Below are 17389 nucleotides of genomic sequence, written 5' to 3'. Positions count from 1 at the left end.
CAAAAGGTTATTTGTGCTCTCGTTAGCTTTTTTTTCTTTTGTAAAACGTAACCAAAATGAAAGTGATTTAAGAGTACTCAATCAAACGGGTTACGTAGGTTGTTCCAACTTGACATGTCAGTCCAGTTATATAAATACTGTTTTAAATCAATCTCTTTTTTATCAATGTCATCATTTTATTTTTCTACCATCATCGAGAGATTGACACTTTATAAGATATCACAACTTTACAAGTCTTCACCTTGAGCTAGTAAATAATAAATAATAATTGAATAATTACATAGTTTAAGATGGATATTATTGAATATATCTACTTCATTGATGGTATTATGATATAAGCACACTGAAAATTATATATAAAAAAAAAAAAACATATCAATACATTAATTGAGCAAGACAAAAGCTGTTGTGGTTTATTGAGATGCCTTGCAAGTGCCAGCCTTTTTGCAAGACCTTATTGCAACTCCCCAACAGGTGCTTCATTCAGCCATAGGAAATGAATGAAATCATACAGCTTTGCAGTCACACTAACCTGCTCAAACAAATAAACAAACAAACAACACAGTTAAATCATAATATATATACACACAAACATATATACAGTTTACAAACCTTGTACGGGGTCGGATTGAGTTTTCTCATGTGATCAGGGCGCATTTGGTCTAGCTGTTGGACACATCGTTCCCTATTGGCCTCCAGTGTTGGCAATTCTTCTCTTTTTTTGTCTTCACACACACACAAAAAAAATCGAGTCAATACATGTTTTTCATATAAAATTATGTGAAAATACAAACTCCTCACCTGTATTTCCAGTCCAATAACACTTCATAAGCTCTTCAACGCGCTGTGGGACCACGTATGCTCTCTTGGATTCGCTAAACGGGTGGCGACATAATATTCGTTCACCCACCTATAATTATATAACCAAATGGTAACATCAAATTATTAATCATACATAAACCCTTTAGAGAAAGTTTTGAATCAATTTTTTGTTTATAAGCAACTTGCCTTTGGTGGTGGTTCGTTTTCTCCCGACATTATGTCTAGAAGGGGGTAACCTTCCTTCCCGTATAATCTAAACGATCGTTTTTTACATGGAATAGAAACCTGTAAAAAAGATATATATTTGTTAACGAAGATTAAGAATATAACGACAGTTAATAATAATGTCAAACCTTAGAGACATCTTCCGACAGCTTAATCCGGGGCTGGTTATTAATCTCAACAAGCTTGAAAACACAACCTAAAGCAGCTTGAGCATAACACGTCACCAAATATGTCCCGATTCCAAAGGCATCAACCTCATGACCCTGAAATTTATTTTTTATTATTATTATTTTGTATGTCTCCGTTTTTAACATCTAGAGTAAAATGCCATTTTCGTCCCTGAAGTTTGTCTAGTTTTGCGACTTTCGTCCAAAGGTTTGTTTTTTCGCATCTGGATCCAAAAGGTTTGAAATCTTGCCAATTTCATCCGGGATTCCGGGTCGTCAACTCCATTCATTTTTCTCCGTTATGTCAGGGTATTTCCATCTTTTTTATTAACTTAAAGGGCAATTCGATCTTTTTCAGGGGTATTCAGTCTTTTTACATAAAGTGAAAAAGACCAAATTGCCCTTTAAGTTAGCAAAAAAGACAGAAATACCCCTGACTTAGCGGAGAAAAATGGATGGAGTTAACGAGCCGGATGAAAATGGCAAGATTTCAAACTTTTTGGATCCAAATGCGGAAAGCCGGAAAAACAAACCTTTGGACGAATGTCATAAAACTGGCCAAACCTCAGGAACGAAAATGGCATTTTGCTCTAAAATCTATAAATGTTAACTGATTAATGATACGCATTGCTCACCTGTTTGTTTAAAGCATCTAGGGTTTCTTCGTTGAGGTCGTTGCTAGCTGTGATACCGGTTTTTCCAAAACCGGGAACTCCAAATTCACTTTCGACAGTCTGAAAGAACTTCCTTGTTTCGCATGACAGATAAGCAAGATCACCGGAGTCTAATCTAATGCCCCTCGCTTTGTACCTGCACAAAAAAGATGTGAATTTACAGAAAGAGTTAATTACTGTTTTCGTCCCTGTGGTTTGTCAAAAATCACTAATTCAGTCCATTAGTTTAAAAATTGCGATTTCAGTCCCATGTGGTTTCTCTTTCGTAACCATTTAAGTCCACCTCGTAACCATTTTAGTCCCTGTACTAACAGAATAAATGGATTGAAATGGTTACGAAAGTGAAACCATATGGACTGAAATGGTTACAAAAGTGGAACCACAGGGACTGAAATCGCAATTTTTAAACTAATGGACTGAAATAGTGATTTTTGACAAACCACAGGGACGAAAACAGTAATTAACTCTTACAGAAATAAAAAATTAAAGCGTAAAATGTCATTTTCGTCCCTGAGGTTTGGCCACTTTTGTCCAAGGTTTGTTTTTCCACATCTGGACCAAAAGGTTTAGAATCTTGCCATTTTCATCTTCCTCGTTAACTCCATCCATTTTCTCCGTTAAATGAGGGGCATTTTCGTCCTTTTACTTATTTGTTAATGTTTATAAGAAAAGTCATAACTAGAAAGTCAACAGATGTGTATCTTTATGTCTTAATAATGTTTTTATTTTAATATAAATCTCTAAAAAAACGGAAATAACCCTCGTTTAACTGAGAAAAATGGATAGAGTTAACGAGTCGGATAAAAATGGCAAGATTTCAAACCTTTCGGATCCAGATGGGGGGAAACAAACCTTTGGACGAAGTCACAAAAGTGGCCAAACCTCATAGACGAAAATGACATGTTACTCAAATTTAAAATACAAAAGAAGCTAAATTATAAAGTACCCAAGATCATTTAGTGCTAAAGCAACAGCACAGAAATTAGGAACACCGCTCTTCATGACCTGGAATAATCGACACCACATTATTGTGCCGATTATTTATGTAAATGTTAATTCAACTGAATTTTTCTGTATTGAATTACATAATTTGAAGAAAATTCTGACTTACATCATATGTGTCTACAAGAGCTAGAAAGTTGTCGGGAAATGCTAGTGCGTAAGAAACAAAAGCTGCCAGCTCACTCTGATTAGTCTCACCAAAAACGCCCTTTAATATACTTAGTCTCTGAAACATGTAGAGGAATCAAATAATCAAATAAATAATATATATGGATATCATAGATCTATATAAAATAGATAATATATAAACATATAAATTACATATACAACACAAGTAAACCTTTAGTTTGCTTAACCATGTCTGCACAACACTAATGAAATCCTCGCATATTCGAGAGCCATCCTGACTTTTGAGAGATTTTTCTATAATCTCATCAGTTCCCTACAGATCAACATATTGTTAGTAACTAAAAATATTAGTGACTTACAAATTACACCAACCAATTAAATGAGCTAACAAAAGCATGGGACGCATAAGCATGGTTGTAAAAATCGTTAGGCGCTAGGCGGCCAGTGGGGTACCGATTAGCGATTTATCAGGATTAATCGAATTGAGATTTTGATATGTAATTTTCAGTTTTATATATATACACACACACATTATTATTATTATAGGTAAATATTTTAAGTAGACAGGTGTTAACCCCTTGGTTGGAAACTGGCCGGAATTTACACATTTTGGCCAGAATCTGGCCGAAATCGTCACTTTTTGGCTGGCCGATTAGAGCGACTACCGATTAATGAAAAAATCACTCGGTGAGTCCCGATTTTTACAACATTGCCCATAAGTGGTGGCAACAAAAATTAGTGATGGGCGGCGCTCACCTATTTGGACCCGTTTGAAGTTAGCAAGTTTATAGTAGTAACCCACTTTGACCCATTGTATAATTTAAATAGACCAAAATTGACCCGTTGTATAACTTTAGTAGATCCAAATGAACCCATAAGCAAACAAAAAATGTACCCAAATCAACCTATTTCTTGAAAAACGGGTCATGATTAATAGGTGTGAATGAAACAAAAAGGTTATATGGTACACTAACCATGAATGAGCTAACAAAAGCATGAGAATGTGTTCCACGAAGCGGAATTCCAAACATTTTTCCCGCTGCACAATTGCTGTCAACACACAACAAATTAAAGAATATGAGCTGCCTGTAGTATAGAACATAGTTGTCGATAGCGAATAGCGACAAGGCACCTATAGGCTACATAGCGAATAGCGACGAATAGCAACGTATAAATAGCGATTACACTAGAAAAAGAATTTTGAAAATTTTTATATGTATATTACATCAAAATACCCTTGTATATATGCTATTTTACATGTATATTTAACAAAAACCTATAAATCCAGCTATTTTATAGCTATATCTAATTGCTATTTACATCCAAAAAAACCTAACTGTTGCTAAATACGCTATTGGTCGCTATGACCCATATAGCGACACTTGGTCGCATGGCTACATAGCGCGCTATAGCGGTCGCTATAGCCGGTATTGACAACTATGGTATAGAATGACATTTTGACTACTTATTGTTGCGTATAAGATGAAAAATTATATAAAACCCATGTTTCTCCATATTAGGCAGAATATACGTGGTCAATAATGTCACCTTGTTGCATCAAATCCTCCCATGTAGCAATACCGTGATGCGCTTATGCCACCATCTGGGCCCTAAACTTGAAATTAAATAAAGTAGTTACACCGATAAACACTGAATCTACTGATGATAATCATGATATACGAAAGCAGAAACGCTATAAGAACCTGTGCCCGCCGTAGCCCAAATTCAAGAAGAAGTTTGGATTTTCCAGCAACAAAACGATGCCTTGCTGCATTTGTAGTGACTAGTGATGCATAGTTAATAAGATTTACAAAAGGCGTTTCCAGTAACTGAACCACCTGTAATAAAAAAGAATCGTAATACTTAGATGATTTATAACCTTTATTTCAAAATGTTTTGAATAATAGCTTGGAGAACAAAGCGGTTGTTATGACTCACAGCCACAGGGCCCTCAACCCTCATCAAGGGTACTTTGGGAAAAACAACCGACCCTTCGGGAATAGCGTATACTTCAACGTCGGAACAATCAATCCCTTGAAGATAATCAAAGAAGCCATCCTATTTCATCGTAAAAGTATTCGTTAGAGAACATTTAACCATAACTTATGTCTCGATCATCATAACACCATAGTAGAGCAATAAATCTAACTTCGATATGTATTTAATGTGAATAGAGTCATAGACTATTTTAGTTCTTTTAATTCATCTGGTTTGATGATTACCTCACATGTAGGAGATAAAGTCTCTCGAAGAAACGTAATTTCTTCCTTTGAGCATTTAAAATTTGCGATGAACCTTATGCACTCTTCAAGTCCAGCAAAAACAGTGTACTCACCACCAAACGGATTCTTGCGAAAATACAAATCAAACCTAAAACAGATAATAAATGTTACATAAGCATGCATCTGTACACTGACTCAAACATTATAATTTATTCAATTAATCACAAGAATCTAGAACAAATTAATCACAATAATATCAAAATTCCCTAAATATTTAAATAACTGCACTACATCTAGATCTTTCCACTACAACTCTAAGCACTCATAAAATCTACCACAACATATCAAAGTTCCCTAAATGATTTCAAAACTGCATGCCCTAATTCAACTCCAAACATAAAAATTGTAACTTTTTTACAGACAATTAGTAACAGCACAATAACCAATTAATTAGAAAACTGAAAATTATGTAACGAAATATAAAGAGGTAAATAAGAAACTAACACAGCTCGTTCGTTATGTTTTCCAGCTTTCCAGTACGCATAGGCCATAGTGAACTGATACAGATCTGTTAGTAACGGCGTTACCATTGGATTGGTGGGACCGGCGATTGTGGCCGGCCGATGACTCATGTCGCCGTTAACTTGAGGTTTCACGTCCATTCTGAATAATCAATGAATCAAGAAGAAAGATATTGTTGTAAGTTTTGTAATCTCCGTCCCCTTATGTATGTGTGTGTGTGTGTGAGAGAGAGAGAGAGAGAGAGACAGAGGAATATGTGATATGCTGGAATCGGAAAAAGAGGTGGTGGCGGCGAAGTCGCCGATGTGGGGTTGAGTTGTGATTCTGCACTACTAGGTAGGGAGTAGTGATTTGAAATCAAGCTTTTTGTTTGTGTGGTTTGCACTTTAGTTGTCAAGATATTTCTTGTATAAATATCTGTGTATATTTTTCTAAAGTTTGTAGAGTAAATTTTCAAAATCGTGTTTAAGATTTGGGCATATTTGTCTATTTGGTGATTCTATTTTATTTTTTTAAAGGTAAATTTGATTAGAAAATACCAACCTATAAAATGAGGTGGTCAAACCGGAACATTTCATAATTACAATATTACATCACTCTTGCCAAGATAAGGATCCACTTTTCAACCTACTGTTACACCACAGAAAGCCAATCAATTTAATTTCATTAATGATGTCTTCCACCCGAACTTGACTGTTAGAGAATTTGACACGTTCTCGCCCGCCATATGCTCCAACAACTAATCAAAACAATCCCGTGAAAAAATCTCTTTAGCAACGCCTTGCAAACCGACACGATCATAGAGGTCCAAGAGCTCCCTTACCGTGTGCATTATAAAAGGCGCGATTTTGCACCATCTCAAGATGTGATTCTATTTACACCCAACTTTTTATTATTTACACCAAGTGATGTGATATTAATAAATTTAAATTTGTGTTTTTCTTTTATAACTTCTGATATATAATGTTTTATTAAAAAACGATTTGTTAACAGTACAGATGCAGGTTGTGTCTCATGAACAATAACATCTAAAAAGCTCACCAACATTCAACATGATGTTAACAGTACAGATGCAGGTTGTGTCTCATGAACAATGTAATCAAAAGGTGAGTTTAGGTGTCCATAACTGACTCAAAAAGAAGTGCTTTAATCATATACAACAATAATCAGAATTAGGTTAAGTTAACACTCAACACCAAATTACATCTCACTGATTGACATTAATAAACCAGTAACATCAAACACCTTTGCCCACATAGTCATATCATCAAACTTTAAAACACCAAGTGTGGTGGATAGCCCAATATATAACACAAATCAAGAGAGTTAATCATAGAAAATCATAATCCGATTTATGTTGGGTTAACATCAAAACGCATCTCACTAATTGATAAACAAACAAACTTTGCACACCTATACAGTATATTGATATACACCACTCACACAGTCGTAATCACTAATCGTTCGTATAAATTCACACACAAATTGCAATGTCAAGTAAGGGTAATATGACAAATATGCTGAAATCAGAAGACGTGGTAACCCTAATTTTGGAATTGCTTCATATTATCCTCTAAATTCGTCACAAATTGATACATATTACAGACAAAGAAAGCACATAAGCATGTAAAATTACATATACAGTAAGAACGAACAATTTTTAATGCTAAAGCCCTAATTTCTAATACTTGATACCTGCGGAATCAACTGTAACCGATGGCGGAGCACGGCGGCGGAGGAGGATGTTGTCCGCTGATGGATCTGTTCCGTTCAGAACCGATGCACTTAGTACAAATCATCATTCCTATCGATTCTGCTGACTTGACTGCTTCTTATATCGGAGATATTGGAGAGAGAAATTTGTGAATGAATATATAGAGAGAGAGGGTAATTGATTGAAGAAGAGGTTACCAATAATCATGTATGTTATATATGTATATGGTTTGAATTTTGAATCTGGAGCCAGAATTTTGAATTTTGAATGTGGGCAGATGTTTTGAATTTTGAATGTGGCCAGATGTTTGAATTTTGTATTGATGAAATGTATTTTAAAAGATTTTATATTAAGTTTTTATGATGCAATAATGACATCTGATCGGGAGGCCTGGCCGATCGGCCAGCCCTTTCCTCTTTTGGCAGCCTATAAATACCCCCTGTCCTTGTCATATTTACCATTTTTGGAAAGCTCTGACCGACCAGCTCGTGCTCCCCTTCTTTTCTCAGATTTCTCTAGATTCCGGTAAGATTTCATCCTAAATCTTGTACTTTCTTGATCTCCACGCACTCCAACACCTTTCTATCTTTCAAATCTTGATTTCTAACCGTGAAATCATCAAGATTCAAATGTTCTAGGATGATTTCATCATGGTGTTCTTGAAGAACTTCATGTTTTGGCTTCAATCCACCAAGAATAACTTGGATCTAATCGATTTCCACAAAAACAAACACGGATCTTTCCTAGATCTAAACATTTACACGGTGAAAATGATTGAAAGATGGTTTTCCAACTTTCTTTCAACTCTTTTACACTCAATGCCTTCAAAACCGATAGAAACGGAGCTTGTGCCGACTTGCAGATCATTCCGACTTGCTAGCTGTGATACCGGTTTTTCCAAAACCGGGAACTCCAAATTCACTTTCGACAGTCTGAAAGAACTTCCTTGTTTCGCATGACAGATAAGCAAGATCACCGGAGTCTAATCTAATGCCCCTCGCTTTGTACCTGCACAAAAAAGATGTGAATTTACAGAAAGAGTTAATTACTGTTTTCGTCCCTGTGGTTTGTCAAAAATCACTATTTCAGTCCATTAGTTTAAAAATTGCGATTTCAGTCCCATGTGGTTTCTCTTTCGTAACCATTTAAGTCCACCTCGTAACCATTTTAGTCCCTGTACTAACAGAATAAATGGATTGAAATGGTTACGAAAGTGAAACCATATGGACTGAAATGGTTACAAAAGTGGAACCACAGGGACTGAAATCGCAATTTTTAAACTAATGGACTGAAATAGTGATTTTTGACAAACCACAGGGACGAAAACAGTAATTAACTCTTACAGAAATAAAAAATTAAAGCGTAAAATGTCATTTTCGTCCCTGAGGTTTGGCCACTTTTGTCCAAGGTTTGTTTTTCCACATCTGGACCAAAAGGTTTAGAATCTTGCCATTTTCATCTTCCTCGTTAACTCCATCCATTTTCTCCGTTAAATGAGGGGCATTTTCGTCCTTTTACTTATTTGTTAATGTTTATAAGAAAAGTCATAACTAGAAAGTCAACAGATGTGTATCTTTATGTCTTAATAATGTTTTTTATTTTAATATAAATCTCTAAAAAAACGGAAATAACCCTCGTTTAACTGAGAAAAATGGATAGAGTTAACGAGTCGGATAAAAATGGCAAGATTTCAAACCTTTCGGATCCAGATGGGGGGAAACAAACCTTTGGACGAAGTCACAAAAGTGGCCAAACCTCATAGACGAAAATGACATGTTACTCAAATTTAAAATACAAAAGAAGCTAAATTATAAAGTACCCAAGATCATTTAGTGCTAAAGCAACAGCACAGAAATTAGGAACACCGCTCTTCATGACCTGGACGTATTATATAAATTGAATAGTAACGATAATTGTTATGGAAACTTCTAGACAATCTGTTTCGCTCAGTGCCATGCCCCGATGATTCCGCCATCGATTGGGGTGTGACAGATTGGTATCAGAGCCATAACTATAGGGAATTAGGCTAGACACGACCTAGTCCGGGTCGGTGTCTTAGAGACCTAGACTATAGTTAGGAACCAACAGACCAAGCGTATGTGCCATATATCCTGCTAAATCCCGCTTACACTACACTATCACCGCACTCGAAATTTCAATAATGAGAAGGCGATTTAGTCAAGATTAGGTGTGAAAACTGCAAACTCTTGACTAAATTGCTGGATCAATGCTGTTTTATCATTGATTCCTTCATTCTTTTCAATAACGAACGCTTGTTCAATGAGGAATTATACCAAATCAGGAGTGAGATCCGTATTTTGATGAATAATCTCCTCAATTTTACTAAGAACAAGGAAGAAGTTACTAAGCTAGGGGTGAAACCCTAACCTTGAAAACTTGTTCCGGCTTTTATCTCACCAAAGCCTCGATGGACTCCAACGACCTGAACTCACAAGTATGACCTAGGAAGTGTGTGCCGAATGCCCAAGAATCGAGGCAGAGGCCGATTCCGAAGGTCGAAATGCGACGACAAGTCTATTGAGAATAGTCGGATCGCTTTGGGTAGTCAATGTCTAGTAGCCGCAGACAATCTACTTCTGGATTTCTCTGTGTTTCGATTCTGAGCCCGCAACTGCTGACTCTGATGACTCATTGATTTTATGAATTTATATGTGTTTAACTGTTTGCATGTTTAAAATTTTGAGGTTTATTCGATTTTTACCCTCATTTCAATCGACACACACGATCCGCATTGCTCTCCTATCTCAAAATAGTAACAAATCGTCGCTACTAAGAGGAAACGCTATACGCTATGATACTCGCTATACTATACGCCTGTGCTATACTCGACATGCTATGTGATTATACTATACTACTCGATATACAATACGCGACCAATATATACGAACGACACGCGAGCTTTGAATGGTAGGTTTCTGTATTCTGACTGCCTCTGTGATTAAATGTGTATGTGCTTCTGTGTTTATGTGTCTCTGTGCTCTACGTGCCTACGTGCTTATGTGCTTCTGTGATTTCGTGAATCCGTGGTTATGTGCCTATGTGTTTGTGTGATACGTGTTTCGACGTGTTCCCAAGCTTTAGTAAGTAGTAGATGTGTGAGGTGAGATTCGATTTTGGTGTGTTTGAGACCTACGACGATGTCTGTTGCAGACCATGTCGTCATCTGGACATCGAACCCCACTTACTCGCCAAGAGAAGAGAGCTGTAACACCCTGTGTTTTCGAATGTCAAAGTCAAAGTCCAAGTCAAGTTGACTTCTTTGACTGTAATTAGTCTATTTTATGTTTTATTTGTATTATGTGGAGTAAGTGTTGTTAATCAAAGGAATCGAAGTAACTCGAACGTTTATTGACGCGAATCGATCTACGACATTGAATAGTAGGAAGTAACAATGCGATAAAGTCAACTAATCAATAATTAAGCTAATCGAATCATCATCGAACTCGAAACTCGAATTACGCGAACCTTGGTTGTTAATATACGTGTGTGTGTGCCTTATGTGTTACTTGTGCATGTTTACTTTATGTTATGTGCGGTGATCAATCGAATCAATCAAATCGAAACTCGAAACTCAATCGAACTCGATCGAAATCAAGTTGTGACAATTGGTGGAGAAATGATTACGCGAGATATAGATAATTGTATGTTAGATATAGTGATTGGGACTGAAAGTAATTTGAATAGGGAACTCTATCGTATTCGTTTCATCTTCAATCGAAATCAAAATATCAAAAATCGTCGCACCGGACGTCCGAGACAGGCTGTGATCGATCAGGCCCTAGCCGATCGAACAGCCCAGCCGATCGGACGGACTGTCCGATCGAGCAGGCTGTCCGATCGGGGTGCCTGGCCGATCGGCCAGCCCTTTCCTCTTTGGGAGGCCTATAAATAGCCCTGTCATTGTCATTCTTTCCACTTTTGGAAACCCTCTGACCGGACAGCTCGTGCTCCCCTTCTTTCCTCAGATTTCTTCCGATTTTGGTAAGTTTTCATCCTAAATCTTGTACTTTCTTGATCAATACACACTCCTACACCTTTCTATCTTTCAAATCTTAACTTTTAACCGTGAAATCATCAAGATTCAAGCATTCTAGGATGATGTCATCATGGTGTTCTTGAAGAACTTCATGTTTTGACCTCAATCCACCACGAATAGCTTGGATCTAGCCGATTTCCACATAAACAAACAAAGATCTTCCATAGATCTAAACATTTTCACATAAATCCAAACCTTTTTAAGAGGATAAAAGAGTTGAAAGAAATAACTACAGGTTTTTCTCAATCTTTTACACTCAATGCCTTCAAACCGGTAGAAACGGAGCTTGAATCCACTCGCTAATCACTCTAGTAGCTGAGCGGTTCGAGATTCGGGATTCTATCTATTAGGTTCACCGACTTCGGGTTAAACATCAAACTACCGTTTCGAACAGTTCACCGGCCAGACTTGGGTGATTCCTGTCTGTGCAGGGGAAACAAGTAAGAACGAAGGTTCCATGGTTCAGCTCGTTGTCAAAATACCTCAATATAACGTCAAGCAATCAAAACAGCCAAGTGTTAGACGAACAGGCCGACCAGGTCGGGATGCTGACCGATCGGTTAGGCTGTTCAAACGAACAGCCCAACCGATCGGACATGTCAGCCGATCGACCAGGCCAGCCGATCGGCTAGCACATGGTCCCACACTTTAGCAATTTTATGAAGTCTGGTATGGAACGAAGTGATGTTCGATCGAACTACGGTTTGATTTGAATTACTCTTTGGATCATGAGATACTATGCTTCGGATCTGTTTCGCTCAGTGCCATGCCCCGATGATTCCGCCATCGGTTGGGGTGTGACAGATTGGTATCAGAGCCATAATTATAAGGAATTAGGCTAGACACGACCTAGTCCGGGTCGCTGTCTTAGAGACCTAGACTAAAGTTAGGAACCAACAGACCCAGCGTGTACGCTAAATCCTGCTATTCTACACTATCACTACACTCGAATTTTCAATGATGAGAAGGCGATTTGGTCAGGATCAGATGTGAAAACCGTAAACTCTCGACTAAATTGCTGGATCGATACTGTTTTATCCACCTATCAAAGGGTTCTTCATTACTTTTTCAATAACAAACGAGGAGAATTATACCAAATCAGGAGTGAAATTCATATTTTGATGAATAATCTCCTCAATTTCACTAAAACAAAGAAGAAATTGCTAAGTCAGGGGTGAAACCCGAACCTTAGCAACTTATTCCAACTTTTACTCATCTCACCAAAGCCTCGACGGACTCCAACGACCTGAACTAACGAGTATGACCTAGGGAATACATGCTGGATGCCCAAGAATCGAGGCGAAAGCACGATCCCAAAGGTTGAAATGTGATGACAAGTCCATTGAGAGTAGTCGAATCGCTTTGGGCAGTCCATGTCTAGTAGCCACAGACTATCCGTTTCTCGATTTTCATGTGTTTCGATTCTGAGCCCGCAACTACTAACTCTGATAAATCGACGATTTTATGTGTTTATGTGGTTTATGTTTACTTGTTACCATTTTGAGGTACTATTGGTTTTTATTTAACGCCTTTTTGCTTCCGCCAATCACTCAACGCACTACACATCGGTAACAAATCGCTCCAAACTTAGACAATACTATGCTATGATATACGCTATACTATACTCGACATGCTATACGATTATACGATGTTACTCGACATACTATACGCGACAGAAATATACGAACGACGCGCGAACTTGAATGATAGGTTTCTGTGTTCTGACTGCATCTGTGATTAAGTGTGTATGTGCTTCTGTGCTTATGTGTCTCTGTGCTCTACGTGCCTACGTGCTTGTGTGCCTTTGTGACTACGTGAATCTGTGATTATGTGCTTATGTGTTTATGTAATACATGTTTCGACGTGTTCCTAAGCTTTAGTAAGTAGTAGACGTGCGAGGTGAGATTCGATTTGTTGTGTCTGAGACCTATGATGATGTCTGTTGCAGACCATGTCGTCATCTGGACACCGAACCCCACTTACCCGCCAAGAGAAGAGAGACCGACGTCTTGCTGCTATCATCGCCAAGCAAGTGGCAAAAGCTGTGAGCGAGGTGTATGAAAACGTCAGCAAATCGTCTGAGGAGTCGCGAACCGAAGCTCCTAAAGATGCTAACAAGACTGTTTTTAGCTTCAAACAGTTTAAGGCATGCGGACCCAGGGAATTCACCGGAGAAGATGGCCCTACCGCCATGTTTCAATGGTTTGATTCGGTTGAAATCACTCTGCGCCAAAGCGGTTGTCCTGAAAATCTCCGCACCCTCAATGCGACCGGTGTCTTCCAGTCCCGAGCTCTAGACTGGTGGACGGCCGAGCGAAACAAACGCGAGAATGATGCAGCTTATGAGCTGACTTGGGAAGAGCTGAAGGCCATCATGATGGACGAATTCAACCCTCCCCATGAACGCCAAAAGCTGGAGGACGAGTTTTGGAACATCAAGCAGAAGGACGGAGACAACGCTGCTTTAACTGCTCGCTTCAAGCAGCTTAGCATTATCTGTCCCGATCAAGTCAAGACGCCAGACATGGCCATCAAGAAGTACATTCGAGCTCTACCTGATTGTGTTGCCGACTTTGTTAACGCCGCCAAGACATCATCAATCGAGGAGACCTACTTGCTTGCCGCCGAGATCAATGACAAGTAGGTAAAGTCTGGTTTCTGGGATAAGCCCTCCAAGTCTCTGCATCAAGCCACCACCACATCGACCGCCGACACCACCACTGCTCAACCCTCCAAGTCATCATGCCGGAAGAAGAAGCACAACAACAACAGCTCCAGCAACAAGAATTGTGCTGTCACAACAACTGCTGCCCCTCTGCAAGCCGTACAGGCTCAGCAGCAGTCTCATCACCGACCAGCTCCAGTGACCAATGCACCGCCAGCAAAGCGTGCTTACACAGGTCCCCACCCGCTCTGCCCGACATGCTCGTATCACCATCCGATGGGACTCGCCTGTCGTTTCTGCACCCACTGCAACCTCTACGGTCATTTCACTGTGAACTGTCGCTATGGTCCCCGTCAAGCCCTAGCTCAAGCCACTGCTCATCAAGCTCTACTTCCAGCCCCTCAAGGCCAACCTGCAGCTCAAGCACCCGCAGTCAATGCTCGAGTCTGCTTTGCATGTGGTGATCCTAACCACTTTGCAAACATGTGCCCGAACAGGGTTGTGAAGCAAGAACCCCAACAGCAACAACAGCAGCAGCAAGCAGCCCGTGCCAGAACCTTTAACATCAACGCCCGTCAAGCCCAGGCTGATAACAACGTGGTTAATGGTACGTTCCTTGTGAATGGTATTTATGCATCATGTTTGTTTGATACTGGAGCCGATAACTGCTTTGTGTCGTTTGAATTCGAGAAGCTCCTTAGTCGTAAGCGCTCTTATCTCCCCTCGTCATTCGAAGTCGAAGTTGCTACTGGAAGAACCGTTGCCGTTAACTCTGTTCTCCATGATTGTACCCTCGAGCTCAACAATCACATCTTCCCAATCGATCTTATTCTGATGCAGCTCGGAAGTTTCGATGTCATAGTAGGCATGGACTTTCTTCGCGAAAACCATGCTGAAGTTGCGTGTTTTGATAAAATGATTCGATTCTTGCTCGCAAATGGTGATCTATTATGTGTATACGGTGAAACAGCTTCGAAAGGTCTCAAGCTCATGTCATGCATCCAAGCTAGCAAGTATCTCCGCAAGGAATACAGAGCTTTCTTGGCCAACATTGTAGTAGCGGAGAAGGAAAAGAAAAAGAAGGCCGAAGTCAAAGACGTTCCAGTGGTTCGTGAATTTCCTCAGGTGTTCCCCGATGATCTTCCCGGACTACCGCCAAGTCGTGATATCGACTTTCGTATCGACCTTATTCCTGGAGCTAACCCTGTTGCTAAAGCCCCTTATCGACTCGCGCCATCCGAAATGAGGGAACTCTTGAACCAACTCCAGGAGTTACTTGAGAAAGGCTTTATTCGCCCGAGCACCTCTCCTTGGGGCGCACCAGTCCTTTTCGTAAAAAAGAAGGATGGGTCGTTCAGGATGTGTATCGACTACCGGGAATTGAATAAGTTGACCATCAAGAACCGTTACCCTCTACCTCGAATCGACGATTTGTTTGATCAGCTACAAGGTGCCTCGTGTTTCTCGAAGATCGATTTACGCTCAGGCTATCATCAGTTACGCATACAAGAGGAAGATATACCCAAAACAGCTTTTTGCACTCGTTACGGCCACTATGAGTTCGTTGTTATGCCTTTTGGTCTAACCAACGCACCCGCGGTTTTTATGGATCTGATGAATCGCGTGTGTAAGCCTTATCTTGACCGTTTCGTCATCGTATTCATCGACGATGTCTTGATTTATTCCAAATCAAAAGCCGAACACGTGCAACATCTACGTTTGGTTCTCGAGTTACTCCAGAGGAACCAACTCTATGCCAAGTTCTCCAAGTGTGAATTCTGGTTGGAGGAGGTTCAGTTTCTGGGCCACATCGTGAATAGTCAAGGTATCCATGTTGATCTTGCGAAGATTGAAGCAGTTAAGAGCTGGATTACGACAAAGAACCCATCTGAAGTCCGTTCTTTTCTTGGATTAGCAGGCTATTATCAACGATTTATCGAAGGATTCTCTAAGATCGTTGTCCGCTTACCGCTCTTACCCATAAAGATAGGTCTTTTGTTTGGGGAACTGAACAAGAGTCTGCTTTTCAAACCCTCAAGCATAAGCTCTGCAATGCTTCTGTTCTCACATTGCCAGACGGAAACAACGACTTCATTGTCTATTGTGATGCTTCCAACCTTGGTCTTGGCTGTGTTCTCATGCAACGGTACAAGGTTATAGCTTACGTATCTCATCAGCTCAAAATCCACGAGAAGAACTATACAACCCATGATCTCGAGCTAGGCGCAGTTGTTTTTGCATTAAAGATTTGGTGACACTACCTGTATGGTACCAAGTGTATGATCTTCGCCGATCACAGGAGTTTACAACACATCTTTAATCAGAAAGAACTTAACATGCGTCAATGACGATGGGTAGAACTTCTTAACGATTACGACTATGAGATTCGTTATCACCCGGGCAAGGCAAATGTTGTTGCCGACGCGATCAGCAGACGGAGTTATTTGCTCAGTATTTGCAATACCCAAGCCCATCATGATCTCGAAACCCTCATCCGTGAAGCCGAGCATGCTTGTTTTAACGAACGCACTTTGAAGAAAGAGAGGATCTACCACGATGGAGCTCAACCGGTAAGCAAAGCAAATGGGATTTTCTATTATCTGGACCGAATTTGGATCCCCAAGCGAACCGATTTACGAAAGATTATAATGAACGAAGCCCACAAATCCCGCCATTCTATTCATCCCGGTGCCGATAAAATGTACCAGGATCTTCGTTACAAGTACTGTGTCACGACCCTTTGCCCCGGTTTAACCCGATCCAGAGCCGCGAGGCAGGAAATCCCGTGGTATCTGTTTAAATGACAGCGGAAGCTTTCTTAAACAGGATCTTTTTAATATTAAAACTGCTCGTTTTATATAATATAGAGATAAATCCCATAATTTACAATAAGGTGATTTCACAGGGAAATCTTTATTTCTCAAAACATGTTTATTTATTTATTTGAGCCACTTCTCTAAGATGGTAGTGCTCCATGGCACTTTTCTTAGCTCACAACAGATCACCTGAAACATGTTTGAAAAAGATTTTGTCAGTGGGGAAATACTGAGTGAATCATTCAGTTTACTAAAACGACTCGTTTGTTATAATTTACAGTATTAAGAGAGATTACAATGTTTCTGATATCAAACCAACTACCTACAGTATTTGTCACTCGACTCATTTCGGTGACTGTGGTCATATCACCATT

General features: G+C 39.4%; 1 protein-coding gene across 1 annotated transcript; it reads right to left on the bottom strand.

Annotated features, from left to right (window-relative positions):
- Nucleotides 1-242: 242 nt before the first annotated feature.
- Nucleotides 243-6146, bottom strand: LOC110895845 (nicotinate phosphoribosyltransferase 2). Its single transcript, XM_022143208.2, has 15 exons — nucleotides 5746-6146; nucleotides 5242-5389; nucleotides 4958-5077; nucleotides 4723-4857; nucleotides 4568-4629; nucleotides 3994-4069; nucleotides 3231-3332; nucleotides 3000-3116; nucleotides 2835-2893; nucleotides 1850-2024; nucleotides 1176-1310; nucleotides 1009-1107; nucleotides 802-910; nucleotides 613-725; nucleotides 243-532 (listed from the first exon to the last, which is right to left on the bottom strand). The coding sequence occupies exons 1-15, from the start codon at nucleotides 5901-5903 to the stop codon at nucleotides 455-457; spliced, it is 1686 nt and encodes a 561-aa protein (XP_021998900.1). The 5' UTR covers nucleotides 5904-6146; the 3' UTR covers nucleotides 243-454.
- Between the last annotated feature and the right edge of the window lie 11243 nt (nucleotides 6147-17389).

The sequence above is a fragment of the Helianthus annuus genome, chromosome 12 (genome assembly GCF_002127325.2).
Source record: "Helianthus annuus cultivar XRQ/B chromosome 12, HanXRQr2.0-SUNRISE, whole genome shotgun sequence".
NCBI classification, from domain to species: domain Eukaryota; kingdom Viridiplantae; phylum Streptophyta; class Magnoliopsida; order Asterales; family Asteraceae; genus Helianthus; species Helianthus annuus.
The sequence above is the reverse complement of the archived record's forward strand: the minus strand, read 5'-3'. Positions and strand labels throughout refer to the sequence as shown.